Raw genomic sequence first — 27,226 nt, forward strand, 5'->3', positions numbered from 1 at the left:
TTCTGTGCTATTCCCTTAATCATCATTAAGTGAGGGAGTAATGGATGGTCCATTTTAGACTGTACCAATGAAAGCCTCTTCAAACTGGAGAGGACACTGGAGTCTTAAGGACCAGAAGGGTATATGGTCTGCTTGGTTCAATTATGCATGTAACCATGGGAAACTCCCTCATGCTGCAATGGGGAGAAAGGGAGACATTGAAGAATCACTACCAGGTAGTGGGAGACCCCAAGCGCCATCCCCTCATGGCATACTGAAATACTAAAAGAAAGAAAAAAGTAAACTGGAACAAGTTAGCAGTGGGTAATATCTACCCAAGCACTGGTTACCAATTTGGTGTGTGCACAAAAGACTTCAATATTAAAAAAAGGACATAAATAAATGTAAAATACAAAGGATGGGGGAGAATATTGTGCAAGTCATTGAGTGAACAGAGACACAAAATAACTGCATGAAGTCCATAGAAAATAAGGGCAAGATTCCAGATGATGCAAGTAGGAAGTCCAATGATAAAAACAGCAATATTCCAAATGACGGAACTAAAAATCTAAGAAAAAGATGGATAATACTAAAAATGATGTAAGTGAGAAATCCATGGAAATGAAGGACAATACTCCAAAAGATGGAAGTAAGAAGTCCATGCAAAAGATGGGCAATACCCCAAATGATGAAAGTATGAAGTCCATATAAAAGATGGACAATACTCCAAATGATGGAAGTATGAAGTCCATGGAAAAGATGGGCAATACTCCAAATGATGGAAGTATGAAGTCCATGGAAAAGATGGGCAATACTCCAAATGACAGATGTAAGAAATCTGTGGAAAATATGGGCAATACTCCAAACGATGTTAGGAAGATGTTCATGGAAAAGATGGACAATATTCCAACTGAAGGAAGTAGGAAGTACATGGAAAAGAAAGGCAATATTCCAAATGATGGAAGTAAGAAGTCCATGGAAAAGAAAGGCAATATTCCAAATGATGGAAGTAAGAAGTCCATGGAAAAGAAAGGCAATACTCCAAATGATGGAAGTAAGAAGTCAATGGAAAAGAAAGGCAATATTCCAAATGATAGAAGTAAGAAGTCCATGGAAAAGAAAGGCAATACTCCAAATGATGGATATAACTAAAGCATCAGACAAAGATCATGTTAGTTTTTGTTCTAAGGCTTTCAATTACTAACTAGAGGAGAGAATTCACCATGGACTGGGGCAAGCACCAGGAAAATGATACCAAAGTAATAATAGCAGGCACTGTATTACTGTTATTAAAATCTGCCTCTTTTGCTTCATGAGTAACACATCTTAGGTGTTAATTTTGTTGTTTGGGTTAATTTTGTTTTCCTCATTCATTTTCAGACATGAAACTAATAATTTAATGTGTATGAACAGCAAAAAAATGTTATTATTTTTTTTTTAAACAAATAGTTTGAGATAAAACTAGAGAAACTGTAAGTTCAATACATACATTATAACCAAAGCATCAATAAATGTGGTACATTTAATAACTAAGGATATCAGTAGTTGCTTATTTATTACAACCTTTTATACCTCATTTGATTGTTTTAATATTTAATTCTGCAAATATATTGCAAGAATAATAATGTTGGGAAAATACTGTTCAATAAAAACCACTGAGATTCCGGGACCATGACCCCAATGTGGTATGTGACACACCTTCTAACAGTGATGTATAAGCATAACAAGTTTCATTCCTTAGTTTCAAATGGCTTTAAACTTACAGACTGCATATAAAGTGTGACAGATAAAAGTCGGGAGAAGGAATGAAGGAAGGATGGAAATGCTAATACTAAATACACATAAACGTTAATGAGGGCTAAAATGAAGTTATTTTGTACTATCATTACTGCCTCTATAAACAACCTGCTCCAGAAGGACATCTTTCTTTGGTGGTGGTGGATCCATCATGGACAGATGCTCAAGGAAGCGCTGCATTTCACCCAGCACTGGAATCTGGTCCAGCATTGGTTCTGTCAGGAATGACCGCAACTAAAATGAAAAATAAGAGCATGTGTCCATAAAAGAAAACTGACCACTTTTTGATACTCATTAAATTTATCGAAGAACAGTTTTTTTTCTCCCAACTTAGAACTTCAAATCTGTATACACTTGGTCACAATTTAAGCAACAAGGCTTGAATGTACAGAATACTAGTAACAGTGGATTCATTTACTTCACAGGGAATATTTTTGTGAATAATCAAGTTATTGATTATGCCTCTGATTCATGTAAGGTGTCCTATTTTCTTCAAAAGTGTTTCTTTTGTTGTTTTACCTGCTTATTTCAAGCACAATCAAGAACCCAAATATTCTTCTTTGTCTGCTAACTATCTGAATTTCTTAAGATGCTGATCATCTCTTTGGCCTTCAATGTATTTCTGTTTGCTGGATAACATTTCCAAAAAATCAGATAATGTACAAAGGAAAAGCATGATCATGTAAGAATCTGAGATTAAAAATATAGGCCACTTACAGCACCCAGTGTATTCCCATAAAGTCAGACTGGTTCCCTGATCAACTCCACTGAATCCAATATGAAAATCCAGATGTAGATCAAACCTGGACAAGCCAATATCCAGATCTGATCACTAGGATCAAATTGGCATTTTCTGCTGTCATTCCGTAAGTCCATATAATTTAAGGACCTTTTCAGTAAGACATGATCAAAATCATAATGACTGGAAGGTCTGCTCAAGTCCTAATGCATGTTCTGTGAAAACCTATTCACATTATACTATTGTATTTTGTCCCAAAAACTTTCAGAAAAAAACATATAAAATCCATTGACTTAAAAACATGTACCTTCAGTATGGTATTCTTCTTGTATGAGTTCATGTCATACTTTTGTTGACAGGATGGGGACATTAGGAGGTTAAACAAGGCAATCCAAACCTAAAAAAGATGAAAAGTGAAGAATAATTCATATCATATGATGTACAATGATAATATCAGCAATGTTTGAGTAGAAATAAGGAAATATTACACTCATGACAATACAAAATGTGTCCACTTCCCGAGTTAAACATTTCCTTATTTCTACTTAAAAAAAACAAACATAGTTTTCTTCTTATTATATATTTTAAAGGAAAAAGCTGTAAATTGGCATTAAAAAATTATACACTACATACTAATGTAATTAATGGCTGCATTACTATATTGTTAAGGATTAATGGCTGCATTACTATATTGTTAAGGATTAATGGCTGCATTACTATATTGTTAAGGATTAATGGCTGCATTAATACATTGTTAAGGATTAATGGCTGCATTACTACATTGTTAAGGATTAATGGCTGCATTACTATATTGTTCAGGATTAATGGCTGCATTAATACATTGTTAAGGATTAATGGCTGCATTAATACATTGTTAAGGATTAATGGCTGCATTACTATATTGTTAAGGATTAATGGCTGCATTACTATATTGTTCAGGATTAATGGCTGCATTACTATATTGTTAAGGATTAATGGCTGCATTACTATATTGTTAAGGATTAATGGCTGCATTACTATATTGTTAAGGATTAATGGCTGCATTACTATATTGTTAAGGATTAATGGCTGCATTAATACATTGTTAAGGATTAATGGCTGCATTACTACATTGTTAAGGATTAATGGCTGCATTACTATATTGTTCAGGATTAATGGCTGCATTAATACATTGTTAAGGATTAATGGCTGCATTAATACATTGTTAAGGATTAATGGCTGCATTACTATATTGTTAAGGATTAATGGCTGCATTACTATATTGTTCAGGATTAATGGCTGCATTACTATATTGTTAAGGATTAATGGCTGCATTACTATATTGTTAAGGATTAATGGCTGCATTACTATATTGTTAAGGATTAATGGCTGCATTACTATATTGTTAAGGATTAATGGCTGCATTAATACATTGTTAAGGATTAATGGCTGCATTACTATATTGTTCAGGATTAATGGCTGCATTAATACATTGTTAAGGATTAATGGCTGCATTAATACATTGTTAAGGATTAATGGCTGCATTACTATATTGTTAAGGATTAATGGCTGCATTACTATATTGTTAAGGATTAATGGCTGCATTACTATATTATTAAGGATTAATGGCTGCATTACTATATTGTTAAGGATTAATGGCTGCATTACTATATTGTTAAGGATTAATGGCTGCATTAATACATTGTTAAGGATTAATGGCTGCATTACTACATTGTTAAGGATTAATGGCTGCATTACTATATTGTTCAGGATTAATGGCTGCATTAATACATTGTTAAGGATTAATGGCTGCATTAATACATTGTTAAGGATTAATGGCTGCATTACTATATTGTTAAGGATTAATGGCTGCATTACTATATTGTTAAGGATTAATGGCTGCATTACTATATTATTAAGGATTAATGGCTGCATTACTACACTGTTAAGGATTAATGGCTGCATTACTATATTGTTATGGATTAATGGCTGCATTACTATATTGTTAAGGATTAATGGCTGCATTACTATACTGTTAAGGATTAATGGCTGCATTACTATATTGTTAAGGATTAATAGCTGCATTACTACATTGTTAAGAAGACATTCTGAAATTGTACAATAATGTTAAGACAGCAACTGTTTACAAATTCAGTGTACATATACAATTCTTCAAATTCTGAATTCTATCAAAAGAATGTTTCCATACAAAAAAAATGAGATCTCAATTTTCATTAAGACATTTCTTGCACAGACTGATACAGTGAACATTGAGGTACTGTAGAAACATCACTGAGAATTGTATCTGACTTCAAATTGATACAGTGAACATTGTTAAGGTGAGGGTACTGTAGAAACCTCGCAATGCACTGTATCTGACTTCACAGCATTACACATTTAAACAAAAGATTAATTTTGGTTTGCAATGAACACTCATATATTCTCAATGAAGAAAAACCTTTTCTACTGACAAGGCTTGAAGCTGAATCCTTCTCACTAACCCTAAGGAGAGGGGGAAGACTGTTGTAAGGGCAAGGTTCTCAAAAGAAACTTCACTCTGAAGTTCATAATGGGGTTTAGATAATGCCCAAATTTTGGAACAATCAAAAGGTTCCATTAAGACATTAAACAATGTCAGCATGCAGCAGTCACACACTACACCTTAATTATAGAGAAATCAGAAAAGACAAAAATATCTTTTTTAACAGAACTTATTTTTAAACAATAATCATCAAATTAGCCAGAGGAAAAACTTTGGTGTTGTCTATTTATTGTCATTTTCACATATAACATGAGGCTGACCAGATACCCAGACATTATTGTAATCTGCTAGAGATAATTAATCTGTTAATTAGATTATGTCATTGTATTAAAGACCTCCGAGTCCTTAGCAGTTGTTAAATAAAGCCAGCATAGCCACAGAATACACAGAGTTATTAAAACTGTTTTTTTTTTTATCTTTTGATTTCACACTGTCTTCAATGCCCCAGTTAGGGGCCCCAAGTGGCCAAGTGATCTAAAGTGCTCACCATTATGGATCACTGCCATCTCACCTCTGTGTGCATTCAAGTCTTGGATTCAGCCAATGTGGGTATGTGAGAAAGCTTGCCAGTAGCTTCTTGTGGGTCGGTGGTTCTTTTTAAAGGTGATGAAAATTACAAGATTAAAGTTGGAATGTAAACTATGGAATGTTTTGCCTATATTAAACAAGCTGGAAACTGTCTGACCATGACACCACTTTGATTTCCCTAATTTTAACAAGTGGACTAACTGAAGGTGTTGTCAACAGACAGCAGTAAGAGCTGAGATGCTCCACAACTCATGATCATGTAGTTCCCTAAACAAAGTGCTGCAATACAGACCAAGATCCTGTAGTTCCCTAAACAAAGTGCTGCAATACAGACCAAGATCCTGTAGTTCCCTAAATAAAGTGTGTTGCAACACAGACCAAGATCATGTAGTTCCCTAAACAAAGTGTGTTGCAACACAGACCAAGATCCTGTAGTTACCTAAACAAAGTGTGTTGCAACACAGACCAAGATCATGTAGTTCCCTAAACAAAGTGTGTTACAACACAGACCAAGATCATGTAGTTCCCTAAACAAAGTGTGTTGCAACACAGACCAAGATCATGTAGTTCCCTAAACAAAGTGTGTTTCAATACAGACCAAGATCCTGTAGTTACCTAAACAAAGTGTGTTATAATCTTGTTCAAGCTGGCATTGCTCCATGTTAACAGCCTATTTTGTGTATCAATCCAAAGTAAAAATGTTACAAAGTTTGTATTTCTATGAGTCAAAGTTTTCCCAGCTTACAAATACCAATTACCATATATATTCACTAACAAGTTAACTCCAATTGCAAAAAAACAGACCCTGATCTGCTAGTGCATTATATGATGGCAGATCAGGGCTTATGTTATTTGTAGTTGGACTCAACTTATATGCAAATATGTACAGTATAAAACACGTCCTCACTGTCCTGATTTTCCTGTTGTACATCCCCAACCCTTTCAGTCCTTTATTTATTACATGGTAGGTTTGAGTCTAGGATTCGGTCAATGTGGGTATGTGAGAAAGCTTGCCAGTAGCTTCTCATGGGTCGGTGGTTCTTCCTGGGGTTTTCCCAGGTTCTTTCTCCACCATTAATACTGGCCGCCATGCATAGCCTGTTGTGTGCTGAATGGTAGCTTTGTGGCACAACACTTGCACAGTAAAACAGCCAATCAGAATTCAGTATTTAACAATTACATAACTCACTGGTGTGTTGATTTTTCAAGACAGAATACATATTTCTATGCATTAAAAAACATGGTGGATTTAGATCAATTTGCAAACAATAATTACTTTTTGGCATCACATGGAGCAAAAAAGAAAACATTTTACAATTTTTCAACTTTTACGATAATAGTGCAATCATAATTTCTAGATGCAACCTTGCAATATATGGATGCTGATTGATTTCTAACTGACCTGTCCCTCAATCTTGGTTATTTTCCAGCTATCATCAAAATCAACCTCTTGCCACTTGTTGTCAATATACTTGTATTGTTTCCCTGCAAAACGAAATAAAGATCTTAGTACATCATAAGGCTAATAAATATGCAGATAATGGAATAATACGGAATGCAATACAATCATATAAACCATGCTATAATGTTATACAGAATGCAATACAATCATGTAAATCATGCTATAATGTTAAACAGAATGCAATACAATCATGTAAACCATGATATGATGAAGGCACACTTCAAACGAAGACTTTAACAGTTTCTTTACAGTGATGCCAACACCAATATCACCAATGTATGATATGTAAGTCTTGCTATCTCCCTAATACAAAAGTGTCCTTTCCAAAGATGGATGGAAGAAAAAAATAATGGGAAGAGATTTTTGCCCATAGCTGAGTCTCATCAAGTGTAACATATATAACCCTACTCTCCATGAAGGATTTTCAGACCCTGCCAAAAAAAACTGGTTTAGATCTTTATCCACTAGTCAAAAATAGTTTCACCAAGAAGCTTTACATAAAATAAAAATCTGTCATTCAAATTTGAAAATGTTCTTGTTATTACCATATTAAAGGTTTCCTGCTGCATGAAAAATCTTGCATTACATGCAGATATTTGTATTTTGACCAACTTATCCAAATTAAAATTGTAAGATGGGTCAGTGACTGCTCCATGTCAACATTATATAAGCCATGTAGCCAGAGGATTTTGCCAGTATTAATTGTGCAAAAACCTTACTGACATTGTGTGTCATCAGCATTTTTCTTGTTTCTTAGGCATACAGTCAAGGACTTGTAGTCAGTAATTTTGATGCAAAACCAATTAAATTGCTAAAACCATTTGAAAAGGATAAACACTGTAACATTGATCTAAACCTTGGTTGTGGACTGATATGAGTGTATGGACAAGCACAGAGTGATTAATATAAATAGCTTCAAGCACACAAAAGGTTTTCTTATACCTCACACCTAAAAAAAATCATAAGGTTGCAACTTCCATCTCTTATTAAATAGTGAGAAAGAAAATGTTATTACAACTTAATTGTGATAATGGTTTACTGACACTTCAACTGAAAGACACTTCAGCCCTAGGACATTTCGACTTTAGACCTTTTGGCCCTAGGACATTTTGGCCCTTGATGTTTCAATATTATTATAATTTATTTTAATGTTAATTTTTGTTTTAAATTTTTTTCGATATTTTAAAAACTTAATGTTAGAATTTAAATAACAATTATTAAAACTAATTAAACTAATATTATTAAAACTATGTGATATTAAAACTATGTGATATTTAGGCAGGAAATTTTATGAATCAATGGGAAACAAGCTATCAGACATACCTCAATGGGTGAAAACCAGTGCTGGCAATTGAGAAAAGCTTTTCCAACACATGTTTAAATAACTAGATATATAAAGGCAAGGAATACCTAAATTCAAGATTTATTGTATATTTAGATAGCATACAATTATATATAACACACAATCAAAATACAATGTCAGTAAAATATCAACTGTGTCTTTCATGCAGTAATGCTTCCAGTGTAAATTTGTGCAATTTCCATCAAGACCTCTGATGCTTTCAACTGTCCATTGCTGTCAATACGCATAGACACTTGATGCGTATGTTGAACGACAGCCTGTTCTGACTAGAAAGATCACTGATCAAAAAGAAAACCCCATTAATCAACAGCTGATTCATAATGCCTTTTAAGTTTCATAATTAGCGTACACTGCAAAAGACTAGAAAGTCACCTCCTGCCAATAACACCCTCCCCCTCATTTACAAGTCTTTATTATTAATTCTTAAAAGCTTTTATAATTATCAAGAGATCAGTAATGCCTTTTAAGTCTTGTAATTAGCATATACTGCAAAGACTCTACAAAAACACCACCAATTACAAGTCATTTTATTGATTAATAATTGTTCAAGGATTTCACAATTACTTTGTATTAACCAGTTTTTACTGGAAACAAAGTTAATTATATCAATTACATTTATTTGATCACAGTGAAAGATAAAGGTCAAAATGTCTTGTTTTTCTGGGGTTGAATCACATATATGCTTAAGGCTGAAGTGTTGAAGGCAGAGATGCCTTGCATATTTGGGGTCTGTCTACTTAGGGTTGAAATCTGTTAGGGCTGAAATGTCTTAGGGCCAAATTGACACTTTACCTGTCCTTTGAAAAAAAACAATAAAGTCAATGAAAAGCATATAAGACCTCAAGAAATTATCAGAGATTCGTGACCTGCCATAAATGGTCTATGCAGGTTTGGTGTGGTAAAAACCTACATAATCTAAATAACTGTGTCGTACTGAAAAAATTCATTCACAATCATAGACTTTGTGTACTTGATTAGAGGGGTCTATGATACTCAACCTGTGGAAAATCTAACGAATATTTAAATACTCATCTAGCTCTTATTATATGAATACTTGTTGACAGCATCATTTTATCCACACTTTGGTGTGAAATGATACATATATAAGGATAGACATACAACTAAAATTATAAAATGCATACCAGTCTAACTGTATAAGTGATTCTGAATTGTATAGACCCTCAGCTATGTAAAAATTATGTATTTGTAAAATGCACAATATTTCACAAGCAAGCATCCTTAAAGTGCCATTTTGCACAAGTGGCAATGCAACTTTATGTGTCAGCAGATTGGTATGGACACCTGGCAATCCAACTGTATATGTTGACAGATCAGTAGGGATAAATGGCAATCCAACTTTTCATGTCAGCAGATCAGTCTGGCAATCCAACTCTCTATGTTGACAGATCAGTAGGGATAAATGGCAATCCAACTTTTCATGTCAGCAGATCAGTCTGGCAATCCAACTCTCTATGTTGACAGATCAGTATGATAAATAGCAATCCAACTTTATTGTCAGCAGATCAGTCTGGCAATCCAACTCTCTATGTTGACAGATTAGTAGGGACAACTGGCAATCCAACTGTATTTGTTGGCAGAGGTAGGGACAACAGGCAATCCAACTGTATTTGTTGGCAGAGTGGTAGGGACAATGGGCAATCCAACTGTATTTGTTGGCAGAGTGGTAGGGACAACAGGCAATCCAACTGTATTTATTGGCAGAGTGGTAGGGACAATGGATAATCCATCTGTATTTGTTGGCAGATTGGTAGGGTCTACTTGCTAGCTTCCAATTATCATAATTGTCAGCAAAAAGTGTTCATTTTGCACACTAATTTTTTACATCAGTGTCTGTTACAAGAAGGCTGTCAATGGTTGCACCTTTGCAGAGAGTATTACTTAAGTATATGCAACTATAATATAAAATCTTACAAATGCATCTTAAAAGTGTCAATTAAAACCCAACTCTCACATTGGGGTAGCAGAGTCTTTGTGCTGCAAGTCACTGACTGTAATCATCCTTATTTGAGAATCAATATGAAGTAATCTCTAACCTCAATATGAAATTCTAATCAAGGGAACTAAATTCAAACAACAGGCTGACTAGTAATCCATAAAGTTCTGTCTCACTTTAAACAAACAAAGAATCCATTTTAAGTTTCAAACATGTGATTGGAACTGCTGGTTGATGTATGATCATGTCTGATCAATCATAATCATGTCTGTATGTATAAGGATTTAACAGCTGAGCAGTCATGTCTGGTCGACAGTAATCCTGTGCATATATATTACATGTCTTGTATATGGTAATCCTGTGTAAATGTATTAGGATTTAACAGCACAGCATCCATGTCTGGTCAATGGTAATTCTGTGCATATATATTACATGTCTGGTAGATAACAATCCTGTGTGTATATTTTACATGTCTGGTTGTTGGTAATCCTGTGTCTATATATTACATGTCTGGCCAATGGTAACCCTCTGTGTATATATTACATGTCTGGTTGATGGTAATCATCTGTGTATATACTACATGTCTTGTCTATGGTAATCCTGTGTAAATGTATTAGGATTTAACAGCTGAGCAGTCATGTCTGGTTGATAGTAATCCTGTGTGTATATATTACATGTCTGGTCAATGGTAATTCTGTGCATATATATTACATGTCTTGTCTATGGTAATCCTGTGTAAATGTATTAGGATTTAACAGCACAGCATCCATGTCTGGTCAATGGTAATTCTGTGCATATATATTACATGTCTGGTAGATAACAATCATGTGTGTATATATTACACATCTGGTTGTTGGTAATCCTGTGTCTATATATTACATGTCTGGCCAATGGTAATCCTCTGTGTATATATTACATGTCTGGTTGATGGTAATCATCTGTGTATATATTTCATGTCTGGTCAATGGTAACCCTGTGTATATATACTACACATCTGGTCAATGGTAATCCTGTGTGTACATCTTTCATGTCTAGTCAATGGTAATCCTGTGTGCATGTATTAGGATTTAACATCTCAGCAGTCATATCTGGCAGATGGAAATCATGTGTCTATATATTACATGCCTGGTTGATGGTAATCCTGTATGTAAGAATTACATGCCTGGTTGATGGTAATCCTGTGTGTACATATTATATGTCTGGTCAATGGTAATCCTGTGTGTATATATTACATGTCTGGTCAATGGTAATCCTGTGTGTATATATTACATGTCTGGTTGATGATAACCCAGTGCATATATATTATATTAGATGACTTGTTGATGGTAATCCTGTATGCATGTATTACATATCTAGTCAATAGTAATCATATGTGTATATATTACATGCCTGGTCAATGGTAATCCTGTGTCTATATATTACATGTCTAGTCAATAGTAATTCTGTGTCCATATATTACATGTCTGGTGAATGGTAATTCTGTGTTTATATATTACGTATGGTAGATGGCAAAGCCTCTGCCTATATATTACATGTCTAGTCAATGGTAATCCTGTGTGTATATATTACATGACTGGTTGATGGTAATCCTGTGTGTATATATTATATGTCTGGTCAATGATAATCCAGTGCATATACTATAGGACATAAGAGCACAGCAGTCATGTCTATTTGATGGTAACCCTATGTGTATATTATTATATGTCTGGTTGATGATAATCCTGTGTGTATATATATTAGAATTTAACAGCACAACAGTCATGTCTGGTAGATGGTAATCTGGTGTGTATATTATTACATGTCTGGTTGATGGTAATCCTGTGTATATATATTGGATGACCAGTCAATGGTAATCCTGTGTATTTATATTACAATATACATGTCTGGTCAATGGTAATCCTGTGTTTATATATTATATGTCTGGTCAATGGTAATCCTGTGTCTATATATTACATGTCTGGTCAATGGTAATCCTGTGTTTATGTATTACATGTCTAGTCAATGGTAATATTGTGCCTATATATTACATGTCTGGTCAATGGTAATTCTGTGTTTATATATTACAATATACATGTCTTGTCGATGGTAATCCTGTGTTTATATATTACATGTCTGATCAATGGTAATTCTGTGTCTATATATTAGATGTCTGGTTGATAGCAATCCTCTGCCTATATATTACTTGTCTAGTCAATGGTAATTCTGTGTTTATATATTACAATATACATGTCTTGTCGATGGTAATCCTGTGTTTATATATTACATGTCTGATCAATGGTAATTCTGTGTTTATACATTACATGTCTGGTTGATAGCAATCCTCTGCCTATATATTACTTGTCTAGTCAATGGTAATTCTGTGTTTATATATTACAATATACATGTCTTGTCGATGGTAATCCTGTGTTTATATATTACATGTCTGATCAATGGTAATTCTGTGTTTATACATTACATGTCTGGTTGATAGCAATCCTCTGCCTATATATTACATGTCTAGTCAATGGTAATTCTGTGTGTATATATTACATGTCTGGTTGATAGCAGTCCTCTGCCTATATATTACTTGTCTAGTCAATGGTAATTCTGTATGTATATATTGCATGTCTACACAAACTGCAATCTACCATCACATTATGCAGATCTGGGTCAACACAGCCTACAATCTACCATCATCATGTCACATTATGCAGATCTGGGTCTACACAGATCTTGATCTACTGGCATATTATGCAGTTACGGGTCTACATAGTTTGGGATCTGCCAGCACACAATGCAGCTCTGGGTCTACACTGCCTGTGATATACAAGTACATTATGTCACTTTGGGTCTTCACAGTATCAGATCTCCTGGTACACTGTGCAACTCTGAGTCTATGCTGTTCATAGTTAGGTACACAATATACATGCTATAAAATATTACCATGGCACAGCCTAAAAGAATCCTTGTGCTACATACCTGCTTTAGACCGACTCCAAGGTGGAGTTTCCACCAGCTGTACCAGAAGGATAGGGATATCCAATGTGTTCAAGATGCGTGTCATTACACTAAGGGGAAGACTGAAAGAAAGATACAGCAAAATAAAGTCAATATGGTGGGCCACCTATAAAGAGAGACTACCCCAGATCTGATATCACCACACCTAAAAATATTATGTTTTTACCATATTATCCTCTTGAAGAGCTCTATCCCTATATATGTACAGTTTTTCAATGCTTGATAAGCCTTTGTACTGCATTTTCCTGGAAATGGGATTTAAAGTTATGCATTTTACAAAGATTTATCATATGGAAATCTGCAGAATTGGAAATATGTGAAACTTAAATATTTAACAAAAATCAAAGTTTTAAGAATACCATGGCTTCAAATATGACTTAAACAGCCTTGGTGTAAATACTATATCACTAAAATATGAACTAAATAGCCTTGGTGGAAATACTACATCACTCAAATATGACTTATACAGTATTGGTGTAAATACTACATCACTCAAATATGACTTATACAGTATTGGTGTAAATACTATATTACTCACATATGACTTAAACAGCTTTGGTGTAAATGCTATATCACCCAAATATGACTTAAACAGCCTTGGTGTAAATACTATATCACCCAAATATGACTATAACAGCCTTGGTGTAAATACTATATCACTCAAATATGACTTCAACAGTCTTGATGTAAATACTACATCACTCAAATATGACTTATACAGTATTGGTGTAAATACTATATTACTCACATATGATTTAAACAGCTTTGGTGTAAATACTATATCACCCAAATATGACTTAAACAGCCTTGGTGTAAATAATATATCACCCAAATATGACTTAAACAGCCTTGGTGTAAATACTATATCACCCAAATATGACTTAAACAGCCTTGGTGTAAATACTATATCACCCAAATATGACTATAACAGCCTTGGTGTAAATACTATATCACCCAAATATGACTTATACAGCCTTGATGTAATTACTATATCACTAAAATATAGCTTAAACAGCCTTGGTGGAAATACTGAATCACTCAAATATGATTTAAACAGCCTTGGTGTAAATACTATATCACTCAAATATGAATATAACAGCCTTGGTGTAAATACTATATCACTCAAATATGACTATGACAGCCTTGGTGTAATTACTATATCACTCAAATATGACTTAAATAGCCTTGGTGTAAATACTATATCACCCAAATATGACTTAAACAGCCTTGGTGTAAATACTATATCACCCAAATATGACTATAACAGCCTTGGTGTAAATACTATATCACCCAAATATGACTTAAACAGCCTTGGTGTAAATAATATATCACCCAAACATGACTTAAACAGTCTTGGTGTAAATACTATATCACTCTATGACTTATACAGCCTTGATGTAATTACTGTATCACTCAATATGACTTAAACAGCCTTGGTGTAAATACTATATCACTCAAATATGACTTATACAGTATTGGTGTAAATACTATATCACTCAAATATGACTTATACAGTATCAGGTAACAGAAAATGCTCTTTTTCAAAAAAAAATTATTTCATAAAACTGCTTGTAATACCAGTTATAAATTTGTGATTGTCTTCCTTTAATTTCCATAATCTATTTTAAGACTCTATTTGAACAAATTACTGCAAATTACCTGCCAGAAATTAAATGGCTGATCCCTATCTAGGATACTGTATATGTGTATTTAATTGGGTGGGAACTTTCTAAGCAAAAGACCAGAGCATTTCTCATATTCATCCTATAGGTTGCTTCAATGTCATCTTCCTTCTTGTATTAGTACTTATGTGTGTATTCTTTCTTCATTTTTAAATCAGAATTTTCATGTGTTTAACAGTGGTTGAGTCTTTCAATATTAAAAGACACCGTGTACAGCATTAGAAGACCATTCTTCACTTTCTACTGTAACTCAGCCAAACAGGGAAGTTCAGAATTCTAACTCTATTTCATCATTCAGCAATTTGATCCTAGCCAATCAGAGACAAAAGTCTTCATATTAATCTAGGTTACCTATTAGTATCTTCTTGGTAATCTTGAGGATAAGTAAGATAATAAATCCAATGACTGTCAATATATCATGATATTTTCCTAATAATGTATCAATCCTGTGATTTCTGTTCAATGACTGGTCAATTCATACACAATAATTAAACCTACCTATCTAGATGATCTGTGAACCTACCTATCTATCTAGATGATCTGTGAACCTACCTATCTAGATGATCTGTGAACCTACCTATCTAGATGATCTGTGATGTATCGCAGCAGAGTGAGAGCCCGGACACAGATTTCAAATGTTAGCTTCCTATCCTGTCTTTCCAGCTCCTGAAATTAGTCAAATGAGGTCCAAGGAACATTATCTCACTAGCAAATTTAAAGCTGAATATTTCAGTATTATTTTCATTAATCAACTGCCTCCTTACACCCATAAAACTTCATCTTCCCTCCCAGCCCATCCTTACAGCCTACCTATGCCTATAAAATTACATTTCCCCACCCCTCAGCCCAGCCTTACAGTCTCCTTACACCAAGAAAATATTATCTTTCATCTCCCCTGCCCAGCCATACTGTCTCTTACATCTATGAAACATTATCTTTCCCCTCGCCATTCAACCTCTCTGTACATACACAACTTTCTGCACAGTCTAGCCTTACAGCCTCCCTTCAGTCATACAACTTTATTCAGTCCAGCCTTACAGCCTCCCTTCAGTCATACAACTTTCTCCACAGTCCAGCCTTACAGCCTCCCTTCAGTCATACAACTTTCTGCACAGTCCAGCCTTACAGCCTCCCTTCAGTCATACAACTTTCTGCACAGTCCAGCCTTACAGCCTCCCTTCAGTCATACAACTTTCTGCACAGTCCAGCCTTACAGCCTCCCTTCAGTCATACAACTTTATTCAGTCCAGCCTTACAGCCTCCCTTCAGTCATACAACTTTCTGCACAGTCCAGCCTTACAGCCTCCCTTCAGTCATACAACTTTCTGCACAGTCCAGCCTTACAGCCTCCCTTCAGTCATACAGCTTTATTCAGTCTATATCGTAACATCAAAATCTTAAGTATGATAAATAGTTTTAATTATATTATTGCATGCAACATGGACAGATAGGAATGATCACAAAGTATCAGTCTTTTAAAAAGGAAAAATCTTAGACACTGGTGAAATTTATTAAGTGTATTGATGGGAAAGAAATCTGTGTATTGAGTTGATACAAATGTTAGTTTGGTCAATAACAAAATGTAATGATTATATGGCATTTTATTTCAATCACATTCTCTATTCTTTTCTTTAACAGAATCCTGCTGAAAGAGCATATAGAAAAAATGTTTCAACAATTTTTCAAACTTAGCAAAATGCCACTTTATTTAAGCAATGATATAATCTACATAACTATTCTGGTATGTTAAATAATTATGTATATAAAAAATAATATTGTAAAACTGATTTTTGGTCAAATTAATCGAATTAATTTTCTGAAATATGTATAGCAAGACATGCACAAGTACCAGTACCTCCACTGAGCTGCTTGATACTGTTGAAGCTATATCATTCCCATTAAACAACTCATCAGTGTCATCTTCCTCTTCTTCCGTTCTGAAGATAATTACATAACAAAATTAAATTTGTTCCACTTATTTTATTAGTTTCTTACTATTACCACCATACAGTCCAGGTGTCTACTGGTAATAGGTTAAAGTGGGTATAAGGTGGTATTTGAAGAGAAGGAAATCAGGCAGCTCTAAGGTAGCAGTACCATCATTAACAGCCAACCATAAAGAGGAGGAAATCAGGCAGCTCTAAGGTAGCAGTACCATCATTAACAGCCAACCATAAAGAGGAGGAAATCAGGCAGCTCTAAGGTAGCAGTACCATCATTAACAGCCAACCATAAAGAGGAGGAAATCAGGCAGCTCTAAGGTAGAAGTACAATCATTAACAGACAACCATAAAGAGGAGGAAATCAGACAGCTCTATGGTAGAAGTACCATCATTAACAGCCAACCATAAAGAGGAGGAAATCAGGCAGCTCTAAGGTAGAAGTACAATCATTAACAGCCAACTATAACAAGGAGGAAATCAGGCAGGTCTATGGTAGAAGTACCCTCATTAACAGCCAACTATAACAAGGAGGAAATCAGGCAGGTCTATGGTAGAAGTACCATCATTAACAGCCAACTATAACAAGGAGGAAATCAGGCAGGTCTATGGTAGAAGTACCCTCATTAACAGCCAACTATAACAAGGAGGAAATCAGGCAGGTCTATGGTAGAAATACCATCATTAACAGCCAACCATAAAGAGGAGGAAATCAAGCAGGTCTATGGTAGAAGTACCCTCATTAACAGCCAACCATAAAGAGAAGGAAATCAGGCAGGTCTATGGTAGAAGTACCCTCATTAACAGCCAACCATAAAGAGCAGGAAATCAGGCAGGTCTATGGCAGAAGTACCATCATTAACAGCCAACCATAAAGAGGCGGAAATTAGGCAGGTCTATGGTAGAAGTACCATCATTAACAGCCAACCATAAAGAGCAGGAAATCAGGCAGGTCTATGGCAGAAGTACCATCATTAACAGCCAACCATAAAGAGCAGGAAATCAGGCAGGTCTATGGCAGAAGTACCATCATTAACAGCCAACCATAAAGAGGCGGAAATTAGACAGCTCTATGGTAGAAGTACTCTCATTAACAGCCAACCATAACAAGGAGGAAATCAGGCAGGTCTATGGTAGAAGTACCATCATTAACAGCCAACCATAAAGAGCTGGAAATCAGACAGCTCTAAGGTAGAAGTACCCTCATTAACAGCCCACCATAACAAGGAGGAAATCAGGTAGCTCTATGGTAGATTTCCATCATTTACTGACCACCAAAACAAGGAAGAAATCAGGCAGGTCTATGGTAGAAGTACCCTCATTAACAGCCAACCATAACAAGGAGGAAATCAGGCAGGTCTATGGTAGAAGTACCCTCATTAACAGCCAACCATAAAGAGGAGGAAATCAGGCAGCTCTAAGGTAGAAGTACCATCATTAACAGCCAACTATAACAAGGAGGAAATCACGCAGGTCTATGGTAGAAGTACCCTCATTAACAGACAATCATAAAGAGGAGGAAATCAGGCAGCTCTATGGTAGATTTTCCATCATTAACAGCCCACCATAACAAGGAGGAAATCAGGTAGCTCTATGGTAGATTTCCATCATTAACAGCCCACCATAACAAGGAGGAAATCAGGTAGCTCTAAGGTAGAAGTACACTCATTAAAAGCCCACCATAACAAGGAGGAAATTAGGCAGATCTAAGGTACAAGTTCCGTCATTAACAGCCAGCCATAACACTGGATAAAACTGATTTTTTTCAAGGTTCACTTATGATCCATACTTAACAAATCAACACCATCAACACCATTCTGGCTTAATCAACATCATCAACACCATTTTGGCTTCAGAAACTTGCATTGTTTAAATCTATAACTATTTCAATTTTGAAACTCCCATAATATATAAATGAGACATATGACTTGGTCCTAAACCACAGGATGTATCACTAGAAACAATTTAAACTCAAAAAAATTTGCACATAACTAATTTAAATTTACATAATAATAATATTAATAATAATAATAATAATACAGATTTTATTTAATGCATAACATACCTAATCTACCTTAATGCCCTCAAAGATAATAGGTACAGATATATACAGAGTACTAATTAATCACTATCCATCTCACACATACATGTTCACAAACATTAGTCATGTACATTTATATTACAGACTCAGACTGTTTAACTTATACATGTAAATTGTAAACACACTAACAGATGAAGTTACTGTCAGTAATTACTTGTCAAAGTTAATCTCTTTCATAACACATACTGACCTAAACTGATATACAAAAATCTAGCTCAAGGAGGTGGATAAGTCATGTGGTATTAAGATTTAGATTTCATCCATTTAATGTACTCATGGTGAAATCTGACATGAAGATTCTTTGATTTCTTTTGGGACTCCATTTAATGACCCCAGAGTACTGAAAACTGTTTTTAAATAATTCTTTGCTTTTAGAATTAGGAAATTTTTGGCTGTCATTGATCTAAACTTTGGGGCACTGCTGGTTTCTTTGCATTTAAAATTATTTCTCAAGTAAACTTGGGCAGACTTGACAGAAACTTTATGCATTATTTTGGCTTTCTGTTGGAAAAGTCATTCTTGAAAAGGTAGGACACCTAAATTATCCATTATAATGTTTACATGTTGCTAATCTAGTATTATTCTACAGGCTTGCCTTTGCAGCCAAACTATTTTCTTAATATTAACAGCAGAAGTATTTCCCTATATGATGTTACAATAGTCAAAATGAGGCTTGAATGTAGCTCTTGTGAAAATAGATACTGTACTGTTTTGGAATGAAATACTTTAATTTTCTTAATGGCTAAAGAAAGGAATTTGTTTTCTCTGTAATGAGACATATAATCAGACCAAAGAAAATTATTGTCAACAAGAATACCAAGAATTTTGTCCTTAGAAACAATTTCAGTTTTATCATTACTACAGAAATGGCTCAAGTCATTAATTTTGCTCTTTTCTGCTGTGTTGTTATTAATAAGACCTTTGTTTTATCTGTATTTACAACCATATCATTTCCTTACATCATACTGTGTTTATCAGAGAAATCAGTATCATCAATACGTAAATCTGTTGGTGATACTGCATTTACAATCAGCAGGTGAAGATCGTTTAAGAAATTAACAAACAAAAATATTACAAGTATAGATCCTTGTGGCATGCCACATTTTATTTCTTCATTTTCAGATAAATGTCCATGTAAAATCACTTTCTAAAATCTGTCATTCAAGTATGAAGTGAACCATTTGTGAGATGTGTCACTACATTGATAGATTGTAAATTCTTCAAGTTCATTATCAATAAGATCAAATGTTTTTCTAAACCAACCATAACACTCCCAACTATCTTTCCTTCAGTTAAAGCCAGCAGCCATGTATTCACCATTGATACTAGTGCCATTAAACAGGAATGATTTTGCCTAAATCAGATTGGTTATCATGAAGAAGCTTGTGGTCACTAAGACAAGTCATGAATGTCTCATGCACATGCTTTTTAAATCATTTTGAAAGAGTTGGAAGGAAAGAAATTGGCCAAAATTGTTGAAGTCATCTTTTGCCCCTGCTTTGTTGAGTGGAGTTACCTTTACAGTTTTCCATAATTGTAGAAATTTATCAGTCTTCAGACAATGATTACATATGGATGTAATTGTCTCTGAGACAGTAGATGATGCTACTTTCTCTTGATTTAGTGTTTGACAGATATTTTAAAACAAAATCTAAACTTACTTCAGGTATTTAAAATCTATCATCTTCTGATAACCTTTCAGCACTAAATCTTCTGAGATGTGAGTGATCTGATACAACTTTAGGTTCTTTAAGGTTTGAGGCAACATTCACAGAAAAGTCATTAAACTGATTTGCAATCTGAAAATGATCATTTATGCATACAATGTCAATGTTCTGATATGGAATATCAATCTTGTTCTTGGATTTTCCAGGTCCTAATTCATTAAATAGTCTCAAAACTGTTCTAGGGTTTTTCTTTTTTTCATCCAGAACATTCTGACAATGTTTCGTTTTTGCAGACCTAATCATTTTTGTTACTTTATTTCTACAAATTGTATACTCTTCACTACCTGAAGCTTTCAAGCAGTCTTTTGTTTTCATAGTATCCAATATTTCTAAGTAATCCAGCCTGATTGATGATCATATTTTATCCTATCCATTTTAAATGGCGTATGTTGATTGACTACCATATGTACTCAATTATAAGTTCAGTCCAACCTCAGACTCCACAGATCCAGATCTACCATCACATAATGTGCTGGCAGATTTGATCTGGGTCTGTGCAGTTTGACAGGAGTAATCAGTAGAACAAAACAACGCACACCCTGACCTGCAGGTACATTATGCTATGGCAGATCAGGATCTTTGCTGTTTGCACTTTGACTCAACATATAAGTGAATATATATGATACATTCAAAAACAAGTCTGTTCATGTATCTAAGCTATCATATGTCTTCAAATATTGCCACGGTATTCCAAAGAAACTATTCCTAGTCCATCAGAAAGTTGGTGCTGTTAAAATGTTTAAAAGATCTCTAAGAAATTGAGTTATGGACATGCTTTTCCTTACTTTTTTTCTAGAGTTTTGTGTATGACAAATGGCATAGTAGTCACTCAATCCAATCAAAGGAACATAACTTTAGAAACATTTTCTGGAGTTAGTATAGATATGATTAAAATGAGTTTTTTAATTTACTATTATTCTAGATGGTTCCTTAATTAATTGGATCATTCCAAAAGGGTCCATAAAATCGGTCCAGTTATGACATATTTGTTCATTTAGTAATCATTGTTTATATCAGCAAGATTGTAATATTCTTTGTAATCATTCATAACTTTTAGCATTTCTAATTCAAAATATGCATTCCAATTTACATGAGATGCAGGATGCCTGTATATGAAGCCAATAATAATGGGTTTGGAATTTTGTGGAGAAATCTGCATCCAACATACTTGATTTCATAGCTGCAAAATTAAAGCGCTTTTCCAAGTCAGAAATAAAACTATGCCTATTCTTTCTCCCAGCTTTTTCTTGGGAACCCTGCATGAAGTTATTGAGTAAGCATGACTACTTCCAGGTGGCATGATTTCATTAAATAAGCAGGACTACTGCTGGATAACATGAAGTGACAGAATAAGCATGACTAATGTTTGATTAAGTGACTGAGTATGGGTGACTGCTGCCTGCTGGGTGGCATAAAGTGACTAAGAGTAAACATGACAACTCATGGGTGGGAGAAAATAACTGAGTAAGTATGACTACCCATGTGTAGTATGAAGCAACAAAGAATGACTATCCATGTGTGGTATGAAGAGACTGAGTAAGCATAACTGCCCATGTGTGGCATGAAGTGAATGAGTAATTATGATTACCCATGTGTAGTATGAAACAACTGAGTCAGCACGATAACCCATGTGTTGTATGAAGCAACTAAGTATGATTACCACTGTGTGGTATGAAGCGGCTGAGCAAGTACAATTACCCATGTGTGGTATCCAGCGAATCAGTAAGTATGATTACCCATGTGTAGTATGAAAAGACTGAATAAGTATGATTACCAACGTGTGGTACAAAGTGACCGAGTAAAGACCTGATTACACCTGGATAGTGAGTGGCATGAAAAGATTAAATAAGTATGACTACCCCTGTTTAGTATGTTAGTCAACTGCAGATTAACCCCAAAGCAGATGCTGGCATCAATTTACAGTGTGGTCAGCTGGAACAATGAGCTAAATGGCCTTGTTTAAAGATACAATGACTATTGCTTAGGGAGTGGTAACGTGAAGTGGAGGGAGGTAGGGAAAGGTGGAGGGGTAAACAAAGCCATCACCTTCTGATCCAGAGTCAGCAGTGCAAGCAGCCTGGCCACATGGTCTCTTTGGACAGAGCTAAGGCACATCATACATGACTTATAAAATCTATATTACAACATCTGAACATTGTTGATGGTGACAACATTGCAGATGTTACCACAAGAAAATTGACACATACATGTCCCAGTGTAATAATTCAGGAAAAACTAATAAATTTGCAAAATTAAGCAATAATGTGCATTACCTTGCCACAATCTCTGTTAGCTTTCTGTAGCAATAATCTAATAAATCCATTATACAGTCTTCAGCTGCCTCTGCCGTCTCCTTGTAGAAGAATGTTGTCTCTAAAAGGTTGATAACTGTGCCTTCATGGTAAAGCTAGGAAAGAAAAGTGGTTACACAAGAAATTACTGGGGATCATGATTTTTCAACCTCACAAAAGCTACACAAATTAGGAAACCCAGAACTATCTCTTACAATAAATAATCATCAGTTAGAAAATGTCAAATATGTAAACGCTTGTAGGTAAGTCTGTAGATAATAATTTACAATGGGATGACCATATTGATAAGCTCTGTAAAACACTGTCATCCAAAATTGCCCTACTCAGAGAATCAGTAAATATTTACCTATAGAAACTTGCAATCTATACTACATATTCTTGCAACAATGGATTACTGTTCAACTGTATGGGGAAATCGTGCCAAATCTCAGCTTGACAGGATTGACAAACTTCAGAAATGGGCATCACACATTATTTTTGATGCAGCTATTGATCATCCATCAAAAGCATTGATTACAGAACAAAATGGTTCACAATATATGAAAGGATAGATTTTCACAAGGCAGTTCTTGTATATAAATGTCTACATGGAACTGCACCAAAGTATCTTCAGGATTTATTCAGGCTTTCTTCAACATAGTACCAGTTGAGATCAATGTCACATGGAAACCTTCAAGCACCAAAATCAAGAACAGAGCAATTTAAAAAAAGCTTCAAATACTCTGGTACAGTTCTGTGGAACAAGCTTCCACAATATGTAACATCTGCTGATAATATTATAGTATTTATGAAGAGATATCATGAGTATGTATGCATTTCAAATAGATAATGAAATTTAGTATGTTAGTAATCAAGATATTAAAATGAGCAGTAATTACTGTTATCTTTCATATAATACAAATTATTGTACTCTTCTTAAGAGGGTCTCAAGGTGGAACAGTCCTTGACTAAATGAGTCACCCTTTGTAAATAAAGTATTATTATTATTATTATTATTATTACTGAATTTTGACAGATTAAGGAAATTCAGCATGTTCATGACAGAAAAAAAAGTGGATCAATGACTGATAAAATGTATATCACATGAAGTCTTTACCATTAAAAATGTTTTTGCAAAATAATTTTTCATTACAAATTCGAATTCCTTGCTTAGATTTTGCATAGTAAATGGTATCCAGAGGTTTACTATCAGAAATGTCAAGTGGCTGAAAATAAATGATACAATCAAGTGTCAAAATTAGAAATTAGTTAGGCGAAGTCATAGTTTTTGTCTAACAATAGGAGATCTGCAAAAAAGCATCATAATAAGTTCCATGCCAACAAAATATAAAAGACACAAGTAATTAATCTCATAAAAAAAGGCTTTGGAATTGCCTGGATTACTGATCTTGGAAAAAGTCTCTTAGCAATTTCCTTAATTTTTCCTGACTGGTGGAGAAGAGAAAAGAAAATTCTGATTTCCTCATTGTCCATTTGAAGTGTAGCCTTGACCTTATATGCTGGTGTCCAGAGGGTGGTGGTGGACATTCTAATTTTGAAAACACCTGATAAATTTCCTCTATTGCTGCTTTAAAGCTGTACTCAGTCCACTACATTGTGGGATCTGAGTGTGAGCTATCCTCAGGTATATCCCCACACCCAGTGGAAGCCATATGGTCACTGCAGTGTATGGATCAAAGGCCAAACAGCTGGCTGTATGGTCAGCAACCAGTAAAGCATCAAACTGATGTGGAACTAGACAGTAAAGCTCATCAAATTCACTGACAAACCCCATGCACCTGAACTTACAGGCCCAAAGGTCATGCAAGGGGACTTACACCCACTGGAATGCCTAGAATTGGTTGAAATTCTTCACTCATAGTGTTGCAATTCTTGGCTAGGAGAGAAGAAGATAGAAGGCCACAAAAAAGTTGGCCAGAACTATTCAACTCTGTCAAACAATGAACTTGTAACTCCAGTGACAGTGTAAGTGAAGGAGTATTAGTCACAGTTCCCACCAATTTTCCAGAAGTACTAGTAGCAGTAGGTAACATTTGATGTTTCATTGGTGGGGGGAGGAGGGAGACAAGAGTATCCCCCATTAAACTGGCCACAGACTCCATATTAGGATGGGTACACAATACATTAGTACTCTCAGATTTTGATTTTTCCCTTCTCTCATTGTTCTTTAAACTTTTCCTTAGTAATGTTGGCCATGTAGTTTCTGACCAATTAGTACATGCACTTCATGTAGGTGATGATGTACATTTGGTACAGGCAATGCATGGATGATGTGATTCATTGCTGGACTTGAATTTTTGCACTTCATCCACTGTTATGTTCTAAAATGACAAGGGAATACAGAAAGAAAAATAATAATAGCTAACAACATTAAGAATGTAAAAGACACCCATTATGCTAGGGGTATTAAATATACAGACAATGTGCACAAACATGAACTACAAATACATCATTCTAATACAATGGGGTCAGAAATGCAGAGACTAAGTCCAAGTACAGTGTGACCCCACTATAGTGCACTTTGTTATAACGAGAATTCGGATATAACGCGGTCATGGCGTGGCTCCCGAAATTTCATATACATGTATTGTGCACGAAAAAAAATTCTTAAAAAAGTACGAAAAGGTAAAAAGTTGCTTATCATTTTGGGGAAGAGATCATGTATGAATAATACACAATGATCGTGGCTTGGCTCCCGAAATTTTATATGTATTTTTCTCGTACACGAAAACGTATTTTTTCTTCTTCTTAAAAGTAAGAAGAAGAAAAACGCATAAAAAGTTTATTCTGGGATCGCGTAGTTCTTCACCAATGTCGCAAACTTGGATTGTTTTTCCTTACTGGCTGCAAAACATACCATGTGGCTTTTTTATTTGTTGGCGACATTGTTGGCTGTTTAAACTTTTTTATACAACCATTGGTTTGGAGTGCAGAAATTCAGAGGCCCCATGAAAGGAAGCCGCAAACTGGATATAAAATGCACTGAAATTTATCTATTGTTACATAAACAAATTCTTTGTCCACATTGACAAACCATCTAAACAGTACATTGTTATATCATAATCAGCTTATCCCTGACATCTAGCATGAGTTCTGTATGTTGTGAAATATCAGCCTTTTTGTTGTTGACATTTCTGGTAACGGAGATCAACCGAACGAGGCATTGTCTTGTAATCTATCTTTCATCGGATTTTTGGCCGCTCGCTAGTAATTAATATATTTACAAAGACTGACATTTGTATGTGGATGGTAAGTAAAATTCCTCTTCTTTTCACTCAAAATTAAATCCTTCAGAACACTCACATTTTTTGTAATAATCCCTGTCATCAGAACACCTGCATCTCTATTGTCCATTGAACTTTGTTAATTTTCAGATGCATGCATGGACGGCTGCATCACGCTGCTACCACAAATGTAACAAAAAAAACACAAAAAAACATCTTACTTATTGGTTTATTTAGTAGGCATGGAGGGACAGCAACTAGAATAGTATAAATGATGGCCAATTCTTTTTTAAAATTGTACCCAGATAGAATAGTTTGCTGAAATTTCAAAGGAAACAGATTACCTTTGAAGCACCAATTGTTATGAAAACACACTCAGCAAATGGAAAAATACGTCTCAATCATACAATACAATTATTTGATGTTGCCGCCACATTAACAAATGGGCATTCATTTGGTTCTCCAAAGCTGTCCTTTAGCGGTGACTTCAATAGCGCATGCAGCCTAAATCAAAGAAAGCCAACTACAATCTTTCAATAACAGCAAAGAACTTTTCTTCAAAGGAAGTCAGTACCAAACTTAAATAAAAGTGATGGAATCTGATGGATTTTTGCATTTTCCAATGTGACTGGAACAAGTTAACTGTGCTGTGAAAGTTTCCTTTTTGTAGGGAAAAAGTCTATGTTTACGAACGCTACCAACGGCGACTTAAAATGCAAACTAACTTTTACAGACTTGGAACGTACTTTAAAGTAAATGTGCTTCATCATTCTTACGTGATTGTGCTATGTTTTTCCACAGAATTCAGACCAATATGACCTGTTGCAAAATTAATGAATATTTCAAAGCTGAGTGTGTGCATATTTTCGATGGAATCATTTGTATTGTGGATTCAATGTA

The 27,226-nt window shown here is 34.8% G+C and overlaps 1 protein-coding gene across 1 annotated transcript in view; it reads right to left on the reverse strand.

Annotated features, from left to right (window-relative positions):
• Positions 1-27,226, reverse strand: part of LOC149774323 (zinc finger MYND domain-containing protein 10-like) — a 57,661-nt gene that overhangs the window by 17,271 nt on the left and 13,164 nt on the right. The window contains exons 4-10 of the mRNA XM_089945400.1: positions 23,064-23,197; positions 16,878-16,959; positions 15,600-15,688; positions 13,302-13,402; positions 6,967-7,049; positions 2,823-2,912; positions 1,885-2,010 (exon numbers count right to left, since the gene is read on the reverse strand). Coding sequence (XP_089801526.1) covers positions 1,885-2,010; positions 2,823-2,912; positions 6,967-7,049; positions 13,302-13,402; positions 15,600-15,688; positions 16,878-16,959; positions 23,064-23,197 — 705 coding nt within the window. The remainder of the gene's footprint in view (positions 1-1,884; positions 2,011-2,822; positions 2,913-6,966; positions 7,050-13,301; positions 13,403-15,599; positions 15,689-16,877; positions 16,960-23,063; positions 23,198-27,226) is intronic.

The sequence above is a fragment of the Sinohyriopsis cumingii genome, unplaced genomic scaffold (genome assembly GCF_028554795.1).
Source record: "Sinohyriopsis cumingii isolate HCF-2022 unplaced genomic scaffold, ASM2855479v2 utg000349l, whole genome shotgun sequence".
NCBI lineage: Eukaryota > Metazoa > Mollusca > Bivalvia > Unionida > Unionidae > Sinohyriopsis > Sinohyriopsis cumingii.